This window comes from Macaca thibetana, chromosome 10 (genome assembly GCF_024542745.1).
Source record: "Macaca thibetana thibetana isolate TM-01 chromosome 10, ASM2454274v1, whole genome shotgun sequence".
Classification (NCBI taxonomy): Eukaryota; Metazoa; Chordata; class Mammalia; order Primates; family Cercopithecidae; genus Macaca; species Macaca thibetana.
Window position 1 is genome coordinate 72,274,952 of NC_065587.1, and position 13,395 is coordinate 72,288,346.

The following is a 13,395-nucleotide window of genomic DNA, read 5'->3' on the forward strand; positions in this document are numbered from 1 at the left end:
ACTAGGTGTCAAGTAGGTGAAGTTAGGCAGCACTCGCCGGTCAGAGGAAACCCACTTTGCAGAGACACAGAGATAGAAAAGACCGGCACATATTTAGGGCTCAGAGACTGAGACACTGAGTGTGAGGTTGGCATGGTATAGCAGCACCAGTTGGTATTGGATCCAGAAGAGATGTTGCTAGTATGGGTCACAACAGAGGAAAATTAATCAATCTAGGGCATCTAGGAAAGGACTTTTAAAAATTAGATAACATTTAAATTTTTTGAAATTTCGTTTTCCACCTGTATTTTTCCATTTTATTTACTAAATTTGGGCAAATCAATATAGAAAAGAGTGGAAGATAGTTATGAAACCCATATGTTTTGCTGATACAAGCTTTGTAGAATGTAAAGTTTGCTTGCTTTAAAAAACATTCTTGGCCGGGCGTGGTGGCTCACGTCTGTAATCCCAGCACTTTGGGAGGCCAAGGTGGGCAGATCACGAGGTCGGGAGATTGAGACCATCCTGGCTAACACGGTGAAACCCCGTCTCTACTAAAAATACAAAAAATTTGCCAGGCATGGTGGCAGGCACCTGTAGTCCCAGCTATTTGGGAGGCTGAGGCAGGAGAATGGCGTGAACCTGGGAGGTGGAGCTTGCAGTGAGCCGAGATCACACAACTGCATTCCAGCCTGGGCAACAGAGCAAGACTCTGTCTAAAAAAATAAATAAATAAAAAATAAACAACAACAACATTCTAGTGGATCAAACTGATAGGCAATCGGGTGAGTGATCCATATGTCATGGGTTTTGGGTGCGTTTGCTAGTCAGAATTGCGGTGTGATCCCGCCTTTTTTCCATGCCTCGTTGCTCTGCTGCTGCTGCATTTTAACCCAGAAATGATGTAACTGAGAAAATTGAGAGGCATGTTTTATGAGGTTCTCTTTGTTGTAGTATTCTTCCCAAAGAAAATGTCAGGTCCTATTGATTAGAAATGGTAGTCCCTTTTAAAATATATTTTTCTTTCTCCTAGCCTGTGACCGCTGGTCAGTGCTTCCCAGACCTGATCTCCACCATGATGTCAACAGATTTGGCCATTCAGCAGTCTTATACAACAGGTAATTGGAGAAGTATTGCTCCTTTTCTTTTGTATTTAAAATGAAAATAAAGGGCAGGGCACAGTGGCTCACACCTGTAATTCCAACACTTTGGGAGGCCGAGGCGAGTGGGAATACGAGGTCAGGAGATCGAGACCGTCCTGGCCAACATGGTTAAACCCCATCTTTACTAAAAATACAAAAATTAGCTGGGCTTGGTAGTACGTGTCTGTAATCCCCCCTACTTGGGAGGCTGAGGCAGGAGATCACTTGAACCAGGAATCCTGAGGCAGAAGAATCGCTTGAACCAGGGAGTCAGAGGTTTCAGTGAGACGAGATCACACCACAGCACTCTAGCCTGGCAACAGGGCAAGACTACATCTCAAAAAAAAAAAGAAAAGAAAAAAGAAAATGAAGTAAAGTGGAATTGGACTTAACATATTATTCACAAGATTCCCTCATCCCAGTAGTTTTTTTACAGGATTATGTGGGTATAAATATTCTGATTGATGTTTAAAATATTTGATGTGGAGGTGAATTACGTTGAATGCCATGTTTGTTGATCTGGTTTTGTTAGCACGCAAGAGCACGCTTTTTGGTGTGGTCTGAGTGCCTGGGCAACAAAAGTTACGTGCATGTCCTTGTCTTATGTCCTTTGTTATCATTTGTGGTACTCAAGTTTCTAGTAGTTGTATCTGAATTGTAAGGAGTTTGGAAAAGAGGAGAGAGGGCACTTCAGATGGGGGATAAGATAGGAGAACAGAGGTGGGGAGATTGTGAAGCTTAATATAGATCAAGTCTGTAGGCTCTGGATAATCAGAAGTCTGCAGTTCATTGCATTGTATTGCTCAAAAATGCCTGGCCCAAACTACCAGAGCTCTTAAAAAAATCGGCCCTTGGAGAAGTCTCAGTCAAATAAGGGAGATTCAGAGTGGCCACTCTACTTGCTCCTTACAGTGTGCTTTAGAGATTTTTAAGAAGTTAAACAGCCTAATCATGTTATTAATTTTTCTCATTCAGTTTCTGCTGTTATTACTGCTGTCTGCTTTCCCTTTTAAAATTCTAAGCCATATGAATCCTAAGAATGTTTAAGTGTTAGAATGCCTGTATCATGTTAGAATTCCTTTGGCTTTTGAAATTTCTGTTGTAATGATGAAAGACGGATGAGGAAGGTAATTTAACTTAGATTAGGAAAGATGAGAAGCCAGGCACGGTGGCTCATGCCTGTAATCCCAGCACTTTGGGAGGCCAAGGAGGGCAGATCACTGGAGCCCAGGAGTTCAAGACCACCCTAGCAACAGCATGGCAAAACCCCTGTCTCTACTAAAAATACAAAAAAATTAGCCAGGCGTGGTGGCAGGCGCCTGTAGTCCCAACTACTTGGGAGGCTGAGGCAGGAGAATCACTTGAACCCAGGAGGTGGAGATTGCAGTGAGCCGAGATTATGCCACTGCATTCCAGCCTGCGTGACAGTGAGACAGTCTCAAAAAAAAAAAAAAAAAAAGAAAAGGTGAGAAAGTGACATATTTTGGAGATGTTGTGAAGGAATAGTTGACACAATTTAGGAACTAGCTACTAGGAAAAGGTGCTATCTTTTATAAGGTAATTATTTAGTTTTTTAGCAATGTGTATGGTTTTACTGTGAGAACATTTGACAGAGACTAAAATGGAAGGATTTCTGGCCACCTTGCTAATTTGATGTGTTATTATAAATCATAATCTGGGATTTCCTCAGTACAGAAAACCGTTAAACCTTTCTAGCAAGTGCCTCTTGAGATTTTCATCTGGAATGCAGTGGGACCATTTTGTCATTATGCCTGCGGGAGCCTGGCCTCAACTGTCTTCGTTTGTGTTCCTAGTTCTCCTAGCACAGGATTTGGCACGTAATAGACATTTGCTAAATTGCAGGTATTAGTACAGTAATAACTAGCAAACAAATGAATCTTTTATAAAACATTCTTAAGTTTTATTCAAACTCAGAGTAAGTTGAGACTTTACCATAAAATATAATTTAACCATGAGTCAAAATTGGGAATACCTTGCCTGAGTTGTAATTTTTTTTTTTAATGTGATTCCAGTGGTATGTTTGAACCCTGATATGTAAGTATCTGTGTGTTAAGATACGATTGGGTAGGTGGCAGGGGACCCTGAGGGAGGCCAGCTACTAAAAGGCCATAGTTTTGGTTTAATTTTATGAAATAATTTACTGAAAAAGAAACTTTGATTCACATCATTTCTTCATGCTTTAAGTGGGTCAACAGCACTGAGTGAGCTGTGCCTTCCTTAGTTGTCATTGAGGTTTTGAGGGAGGCAGGAAGGAGGAGGAGAGATAGCTGTGACTCACCAGGGTGGCAGGAGATGCAGCTGTGCCTCTCAGTTGCCTGCTCCATGTGTCTCTGAGGGACTCTCCCTAACTTTGCAGAGCCCCTGTGCAACCAGATGGATTCACAATTGCTGAGAACACCAACTGTACTGGGAAGAGGAGGTTGCTTATTTGGTTTAAGCAACAAACTAACTAGTTGAATCTAGCCTGCTTAATGTGGTACTGAGTGAGCCGATAGCAAGGTTAAAAATGAAACCTGGCGGGCACGGTGGCTCAAGCGTGTAATCCCGGCACTTTGGGAGGCCGAGACGGGCGGATCATGAGGTCAGGAGATTGAGACCATCCTGGCTAACACGATGAAACCCCGTCTCTACTAAAAATACAAAAAAATTAGCCGGGCGTGGTGGCAGGCACCTGTAGTCCCAGCTTCTCGGGAATCTGAGGCAGCAGAATGGTGTGAACCCAGGAGGCGAAGCTTGCAGTGAGCCGAGATCACGCCGCGAGCCTGTTATCCCAGCATTTTGGGAGGCCAAGGCCAGAGGATCGCTTGAGCCCAGGAGTTTGAGGCTGCAGTGAGCTGTGATGGCACCACTGCACTCCAGCCTGGGTGACAGAGTGAGACCCTAACTCAAAAAATATATATTTCAGATTGCAATTTATTTTCATTATTCACAACTCTATAAAGTAACTATACACACTGAATTCTTGAATATTGAATTATTTCTGCTAGGGAAATACAGGGTTATGTTTCTGTAAGCCTCTGATGATGACATTTTCATCAACCAGTCAGCATACATAACTTTCTTTTTTGTGTGTTTCTATTTAAAAACATCTTATTTAATATATATTCTTGATTTATTAACATTGAGCTCACAGCCAACAGCACTTTAACTCATGCCTGAACAAAGCTTATGTAACACATGTACTTTCTCAGTAAGGCTCATCACAGCCTTCTTACACTTAGGAACACTAGACAGCACTTCAGCACTGCATAGGGGGCCATTTTCAACAGTGAAAGCACTAACACAAGGTACAAAAATACATAAAATATGGCACTAGATAGATCATGAAAAGGACATTTGTTTGTAGTGTGAGAGTTGAAACAAGAAGGGAGAGCATCTCCTTGTTTGACCTTAGCCGGGAATATGCATGTGTGTCAAGTCCAATTTTTTGCCATTCTTTGCACACACATGCTGGTAAATGACCGTGAAACTACTGCAAGTATTGATTTTGGAGTTAGAAATAAATTTTGTAAGTAGGTGAATTTGCAAATATGGAATCTACAATCTGCAGATAATGGTCATGCGTCGCTGAATGTTAGGGATACGTTCTGAGAAATGCATCCGTAGGCAATTTCATCATTGTGCCAACATCACAGAGTGTACTTACATAAACCTAGGCTACACATCTAGGCTATATGGTATGGCTTGTTGCTCCTAGCTGCAAGCCTGTGCAGCATGTTACTATACTGAATACTGTAGGTCATTGTAATGCAGTGGTAAGTGTTTGTGTGTCCAAGCATATCTAAATGTAGAGAAGTACAGTAAAAATGCAGTATGAAAGATAAAAAAATGTACACCTGTACAGGCCACTTACCATGGCCTGTAAGGGAGGGAGCATGCAGGACTGGAAGTTGTTCTGGGGAGGTCCGTGAGTGAGTGGACTCAACACTACTGTATGCTTTGTAAACACTGTACACTTAGACTACACTAAATTTATTTAAAAATTGTTTTCTTCAATAATAAATTAACCTTAGCTTACTAGATGACAGCCATTGTACATGCCATCCATCATTGATGGAAACACCATTATCCAGCACCACGTGACTATAATGAGGATTGGCTGTCTTTTAAAGATGAAGACTTAATTTTAAAAACACAGCCCCTATACAGTTATCACACTTTTAAAGTTAATTCTTTAAGCCAGGGGTGGTGGCTCACACCTGTAATCCCAGCACTTCGGGAGGCCAAGGCAGGAGGATTGCTTGAGTCCAGGAGTTCAACACCAGCCTGGGCAGCACAACAAGACCTCATTTCTACTAGAAATACAAAAATTAGCTGGGCATGGTGGTGCGCGCCTGTTGTCCCAACTACTCAGGAGGTTGAGGTGGGAGGATTACTTGAGCCCACGAATTTGAGGTTGCACTGAGCTATGGTGGTGCCATTGCACTTCAGCCTGGGTAACAGAGCAAGACTCCAACTCGAAAAAAAAAAAGAAAAAAGTTATTCTTTAATATCTCTCAGTGTCCATTCAGTGTTTACATCTCCTAATTGTCTCAATTTTTTTTTAAGTTTAGTTCATTCAACTCAGAATCCAAATGAGATCCATATGTTACAATTGGTTAAAATGTCTCTGTAGTTTCTCTTAATCTGTAGGGACCCCATCCATCATTTTCCCCCTTACTTGTTAAAGAGACTGGGTTGTTTGTCCTGTAGAGTTTCCCATAGTCCAGATTTTGATTGTTGTATTCTGGGCTTTCATATAACATATTGTTCTCTCTCCTAAAATTGCTGCAAATTAACTTGATCAGATTCTCTTCAGTATTTTGGCAAGATCACTTCATAGGTTTCTTTCCCTTTGTTTACCAATTTTCAAAATAATGTACTGATTTCTTAGCATTGTCCAAAGATGACAAATTAGGTTTTTTTTTTTTTTTTTTCAGGGATGAGAGATGTGTATCATTATGAACTCATGGATTTAAAAATATTTCATGTGTTTTAATCTATTGTAGTTTGTGTTTTTATTAAATTTCAAACATTTTCCATCTTTAGCCGATGAGGGCATCTTTACATTAGCTTTTGAGTTTATCTGATACTACCCTAGTCTTCTTTTCTTTCCAGTATAACAAGATCTGCTGGACTCATTGTGAACATTTCTTCATCCAGACATGAAATTAGGTTTTTCTCTAAAAAGTTCTAGTATTTAAGGGGTGACAGGAGGGAGAAAGAATGGTTTCTAGATACGCGCAATCTAAGCACTAGTTATATTCATTGCTACTGGGTTGGCTATTGTTTCTAGGTTTTTTAAGAAGGCAGGTTAAAGAGAAACTGTAGTGTCCTTTTTTAAAAGGAAAATGAATTATGTCTGCATGTTTGTGTGTTTGACCTTCTTGTTCCCTCAGTAGATAAATGGCTACATTGTTTAAATACTTTTCCCTGCATTCCATTTTCCCCCCACATAACAGTATGTACTGGAGCTCACTCCGTAGAAGTATGTAGAAATTTTCCTCATTCCTTTTACATCTGCCTAATATTTCATTATGTGGATGTATTATAGTTTGTCACATCCCCAATTGATGGACATTTGGGGCTATTTGAGTCTTTTGCTATTATCATTAACCCATTTATGCCTAGTGTTCCATTATTGGAAAGCTAAGCTTGTGGGAGTTATTTATATCCTACTGCTCAAGGTCATCCCCAAGGTCTGATTTCTCACAAAAAAAATGTGCCCTCTGGCATAAGTGGTTAGTGCTGTACTAAATAGCCTCATGTACTTCTTCTTGTATTTTTACTGTTCTGTCTTTGTGATAGACTTCTAGAAATGTGATTTCAGATTCAAAAAGTAAACGCAAAGTTTTGTTAGAGCTTGCCAAATCTCTCTGTACTGCATCATTTTATATGCCCAGCAGTAGTGTGTGAGAGTGACTGTTGCCCCATAGTCTCACCAATCCATATATTGTCAATTGTTTGTGCTGTTTTTGTTTTACTAGTCTTACAGGTGAGAAATGCTACCTCAGTATAGTTTTAATTTGCATTTTTCTTGCACTGAAATTAGAGCATCTCCTCATATGTTTAAGGTCATTTGCATTTTTTCTCTGCAAACTGGCTGAAGCCCCCCTCTATGTTAGGGATAGTCCTTTTCCTATAACATAACTTGTAAATCTTTTTTTCATAGCATATCATTTGCTATTTTACTTTGCTTATAGCATTATTTCCATGTAAAACGTCTTTTTAATTCATATAACCAGATTTTTCAATCTTTTTTTCCCCTACCTTCTGGATTTTAAGTCTTTTTTTTTTTTTTTCCACTCTCAGGTTATAGAGAAATACACCCATTATTCTAGTACTTGTGTGTTTTGTTTTTTTCAGAAGGTGTGGAATTTATCCTGGAATATAGAGAAATAGATTCAGTTTTATTTTTTTCCATATGTTTAGTTATCTTGATACCATTTACTAAAAAGACCACCTTTTCCCACTAATGTAAGATGCCACTTTTACTGTCTACTAAATGTACATGTGTGCTTTTATCTGTTTATGATTGGGCTCATATCCATGTACCAGTACACGACTTTAATTGTACCAGTATACAACTTTAATTACAGAGGCTTTTACCTGTGCTTTAAATTTGTACATTTTTATTTTTAATATTTAAAAAGTGAAGATATAGAATTGCTGTTTAGTGTTAAAAGATGTGAGCATATCCTGACACTGAAATTTTCCAGTGACTCATGGTTAAAAGTCACCAGGCTATCATGAGAACTTTTTAATACAGTAGCTATGATGAGGAGGCAGCTTATTGGAACTATTCTGGGTGGTTATAGGCCAGGATGAAAGGATGAATTTGGAAAGGAAGGGAACAAGAATATTTTTTAAGACCTTGAAAAATAGTTTCTTAGAAGACTTATGATATGTAAGATTTGTTTGAAGATTGTCTGTAAAAAGTGTATCATGGTAGCTGGATGTGGTGGCGTGTGCCTGTAGTCCCAGCTACTCAGGAGGCTGAGGCGAGAGGATCTCTTGAGCCCAGGAGTTTGAGACCAGCCTAGGCAACAGAGTAAGACCCTGTCTCAAAAAAAAAAAAAAAAAAAAAAAAAAAGTATAGCATGCAATTGTTATCTAAGTCTCTGGTAAATTTATTCTCTCCCTTTTTCCTCTTAGCACCATGTATGTGTTCGGTGGTTTCAATAGTCTCCTTCTCAGTGACATCCTGGTATTCACCTCGGAACAGTGTGATGGGCATCGGAGTGAAGCCGCTTGTTTAGCAGCAGGACCTGGTATCCGGTGTGTGTGGGACACAGGGTCATCTCAGTGTATCTCGTGGGCGCTGGCAACTGATGAACAAGAAGAAAAGTTAAAATCAGAATGTTTTTCCAAAAGAAGTATGTTTTTTTTTCCCTGCTTAGATTTTAATGAATTTGAGACCTCATTTTATCTGAATTGTGAAGGAACTTAGCTTATGTATACTTTTTATGTTCACCTTATTATCCAAGATTATTCAGTAATAACTTGTAGAAAGTGTTTTTGGATATTTGAAAATTGGTTTGTAAACATCTCGAATGGGGACATGCCATGTGGCTCGTAGAGGCTGTCTGCGGGTGATGGAGACATAACCTTCTTGGCATTGCATAGACTTTGCATACTGACCCCAGATCCTGGCTGTGGTTGCTCTGAGGCAGTGCCATCCAGTAGAACTTTATTTTTGATGACGGAAATGTTCTGTGTCTGAACTGTCCCGATATGGTAGCCACTAGCCACGTGGGCTATCAAATACTTGAAATGTTAATTTAATTTTAATTTAAAATACATTTGTGGTTACTAGCTACCATATTGGATGCAGATCTAACATTAAGGATGAAATTAGGAGAGTCAGCCCAGAAAAGCCATGTTGAAGTAAATTATTTTGGTGGAGAGAGGGAGAGCTACTGTCCTTGCAAAGTATTTTTGTCTAGCTTCTCTAGTTGGATACAACAGTGATATCAAGACAGACAGTTACTGAGGATGGGCAATGATCCCTGCTTCTAGAACCTGCCCTCATGTTTTCCAAGCTGTTTTCTTCCTTCTACCTGCTTTGCTGCTTGTCCTGTATTGCTGTGACATAGAGCACAATGCAGTACAGTGAAGCGATATATTTAAAAATTCTTTTTTATTTTATTTTTATTTATTTATTTTTTGAGACGGAGTCTCTGTCGCTCAGGCTAGAGTACAGCAGCACGATCTCAGCTCACTACAACCTCCACCTCCCAGGTTCAAGTGATTCTCATGCCTCAGCCTGTAATACTCAAGTAGCTGGGATTACAGTCACCTGCCACCATGCCCTGCTAGTTTTTGTATTTTTAGTAGAGACAGGGTTTTACCATGTTGGCCAGGCTGGTCTGGAACTCCTGACCTCAAGTGATCTGCCCCCCTCAGCCTCCCAAAGTGTTGGGATTACAGGCATGAGCTACTGTGCATGGCCAGAAAGTTCTTTAAAAGGAAGAATGTTGTCTCTACAAGATATTTATTTACATCAATTAAAGTATGTTGGCTGAATTTCTTACTAGTAGGATTGGTGTTGCAGTTAACTTGAGAGTTATGATGGATAGAAGCAGCTTTCATTCCTGGAATGCTGCTCCAAGTTAAACTTTCACGAACATAAATTCTCAGTAAGAACACCCTGGGCTGGCCACAGGGGCTCATGCCTGTAATCCCAGCACTTTGGGAGGCTGAGGCACAGGGATTGCTTGAGCCCAGGAGTTCAAGACTAGCCTGGGCAACATAGTGAGACCCTGTCTCTACCAAAAACACAAAAATTAGCCAGATGTGGGCGTGGTGGTGCACGCCTGTAGTCCCAGCTACTAGGATGGCTGAGGCGAGAACGCTTGAGCCCAGGATGTTGAGGCTGCAGTGAGGCATGATTATGCCACTGCACTCCAGCCTGGGTGACAGAATGAGATTCTGTCTCAAAAAAAAAAACAAAAAAACAGGCCACTCAGGCAACTCACCCAGGTTCATTGGCGGGCTGGTGGGTGCTGGAGAACCAAGATTACCAGAACTTAGCAGGGTTAGTTCGTCTCTTGAAAGGGATAAAATCAGTGAAATAGTTCATTTTTAAACCAAATTTTAAAAGTTCAAATTACATGTGCATGTTTATAGGAAATAGGGTTGAATTACCTTAGGTGTTCATATCACCCTATTTGCTGTCATCTCATCTGAGACTTCAGTTCCCTGTTTCACCCCACTTTCTGGGTGATCCCAATCCTTGGGATAATGACCAGGACAGCAAGAGCAGCCTAAGCTGCTGACTGCTGGGGTCTTTGTGAGGGTGGGACCTGCTTTTCTTGTTTGTGAATTCCCCCATGTGCAGAGTTTTTGAGATTCCGTCTCAAAAAATAAATAAATAAAAACAAAAAAGAACTTTTTAATATATTGCTTCACTGTACTGCATTGTACACGAGATGGTTGAACAGATGAGACAACATGGTTGTGCAGCTTCTCTTTTTTTTTTTGGGCGGGGAGAACAGAGTCTCACTCTGTAGCCCAGGCTGGAGTGCAGTGGTGCAATTTCAGCTCACTGCAACCTCCACCTCCCAGGTCCTGATTCAAGCAGTTCTCCTACCTCAGCCTCCTGAGTAGCTGGGATTATAAGAACGCACCACTATGCCCAGCTAATTTTTCTATTTTTAGTAGAGACAGGATTTCACCATGTTGGCCAGGCTGGTCTTGAATTCCTGACCTTGTGATCCGCCCGCCTTGGCCTCCCAAAGTGCTGGGATTACAGGCATGAGCCATTGCGCCCAGCTGTGCAGCTTCTCTTTTCTAGAGTCAACAGGAGATGCAGCAGGTCTGTAGTAGCCCAGAAGTTCTCAAACTTGCACTCTTGAATTTACATGTACGTACAAAATGCAGCTCAGCCTAATGCTTCCTGCACAGTTCTGTGGTGCTGCCTACTTCCTGTGCCCAAATTAGCCTTGCATTTATAACTAGGAGGAATAACTTGATCTCCTACAATATTTTGGCTCCTGGGCTTCTTTGATGTTCGTTCTATTACTAGTTGATTTTTTTTTCTTGGAAAGAAAAGTATTCAAAGAGCCAGAATTTACTTTCATTATATCTTATAGTAGTTAAATTAACCTATCCTTGTTTTCACTTTCTGTGTACTTCTTTCTTTGGGGTACAAAGCAGTGTTTCTTTAGATTGTCTATCTCTAAATATTATTTTAACCAGAACATACCAAATATATTTTCCTGCCAGTTTCATTCTTCATTTTACTTCTTAACCATTGTTACGATTTTTTTTAACTTCAGTCTCCGATTGTGCTCAACTGAAGTTGTCCCAGTTGATGAGATTTTCTTTTCTTTGTAGCTCTTGACCATGACAGATGTGACCAGCACACGGATTGTTACAGCTGCACAGCCAACACCAATGACTGCCACTGGTGCAATGACCATTGTGTCCCCAGGAACCACAGCTGCACGGAAGGCCAGGTCAGAGGCTGTTTCTCAAAGATTTCAGAAAAATCCTAATTTGTCATAGGTTTAGCTTTTATAGTGTATATGATATAAATAATGGCCCAGAGTTACTTTTCAAATGGGTTTCTATTTGGATTTTATTATCCCTGAGGTTTTCCTTCAGGAAGAGATGTTCTTTATATTCCAAGGGTCCTACTAGCCCCGGGAATTTGTTGTGTTTTAGAAGAAGGTAGGACTGTTGTCCATGGGCATGGCCATGACTAAGCACTGGATCCTTAGTTTGAGGCATCTAATAGTGACCTCACTTTACCAGTGCCAGATTTTGATAGCAAGTTAGGGTTTGAGACTGAGAGTGAGTCAGGTGTATAGTGGCCCACGTTGAACTGTGGAAATGACAGACTTTGCAAAATCTCCTTGTTTTATATCTTGGTTTGGCATAATCTCACTGCTCATCATATATAGATTTTTAAATTTAAGTTATAAGATGACCCAGGCTTTTATAGTTTTTGACAGCTTACAAGACTTTTTTTTTTTGTCAGTCTCATGCAGTTCATAAAATAGAAAACTTTCAGACTTTTGAAATGAGCATTTGAAAAGCAGCAAGTTCAACATTCCCATTCTACAGATGAGCAGGTTGAGGCATGGTGTTTAAAAGAGTGGGCTGCTTCCTTGCCAGTTAAAAGCATGTCCTTGAGTAGAACATTACATTGTAGTGTTCCCACTGCAGAGCTACTGCAACTTTATGTCTCTCTGTCTGTCTGTCTGTCTGTCTATCTATCTATCTATCTATCTATCTATCTATCTATCTATCTATCTATCTATCTATCTATTTATCTATTTATTTGCAGTTTGCTTCCTCAATTAGATTTTATTGTCTACAGTGTCCTGTTGGTCCTCACCATAAGTTCTCTCTGTGGATACAGGAGAAAAGCTTTTGTCCACTGTGTTCTAGATCTCCATTTTTAGGTATGAGAATTGCCCCAAGGATAACCCCATGTACTACTGTAACAAGAAGACCAGCTGCAGGAGCTGTGCCCTGGACCAGAATTGCCAGTGGGAGCCCCGGAATCAGGAGTGCATTGCCCTGCCCGGTAGGCCTTGCAGGGTCATCTTGGTGTGTGTGGGTCCAAGACTTCACCCCATTTCACCCAACACTGTGCAGCCTAGCTTGAACCTAGCAGAGGGGAAAAGCTAATTCTGTCCATTCATCCCCCACACCAGTATTATGAGGTATTTTGTTTTTAACTAAAATACGGTTCTTAAGTATTTCCTCCTACTGTCCTTTGAAATAAAGTGAAATGTCCTTCACTGCTCTGGAGAATTGAGTGACAGCTTGGTTCTGTATCACTGAGCCTGCTCCTTGTCTCTTTCCCATCCACCTTCAATAACCTGGGACTAGAACATGATGTCTCAGCAGCCAGTCTGCTGAGCACTTTATGGAGAGTACTTCTTGTTAACCACTGGGATTTATTTGTCGGCACCTGCTAATGGGCCTTCTCTGAGAAGGAGAGGATGGATATTTCTGTCAGCAGCACCTTTTAGGGGTGATCTCCAGCCCTGAAAACCTCAATATATGCTACTTCTGAGGTTCAGGATGATGAATTCAGGGCCTGAGACCAGCCAGCCATGATTGAACCACTGTAATATATTTGTTCAACTAGGATGGTCCAGGAAGGGGAACTTTCTTGGCTCTGCACAACATCTGAGCTTGTTCAGGGAAGTTGGTTTAGACCAGGCCCTTTTTGAATGTCCCTTGGAAATTTTTGATTCAGCTTGCAGAGTGGGACTCTTTTCTTTATCTCAGTGTGTCCCAAATTTTAAGGTACAGC

The 13,395-nt window shown here is 40.7% G+C and overlaps 1 protein-coding gene across 2 annotated transcripts in view; it reads left to right on the forward strand.

The window, feature by feature from the left end:
* Positions 1-13,395, forward strand: part of ATRN (attractin) — a 176,767-nt gene that overhangs the window by 83,865 nt on the left and 79,507 nt on the right. For both annotated transcript variants that reach the window (XM_050745651.1, XM_050745652.1), the window contains exons 11-14: positions 1,013-1,097; positions 8,277-8,497; positions 11,460-11,581; positions 12,519-12,657. In XM_050745651.1, the coding sequence (XP_050601608.1) occupies positions 1,013-1,097; positions 8,277-8,497; positions 11,460-11,581; positions 12,519-12,657 (567 nt within the window). The remainder of the gene's footprint in view (positions 1-1,012; positions 1,098-8,276; positions 8,498-11,459; positions 11,582-12,518; positions 12,658-13,395) is intronic.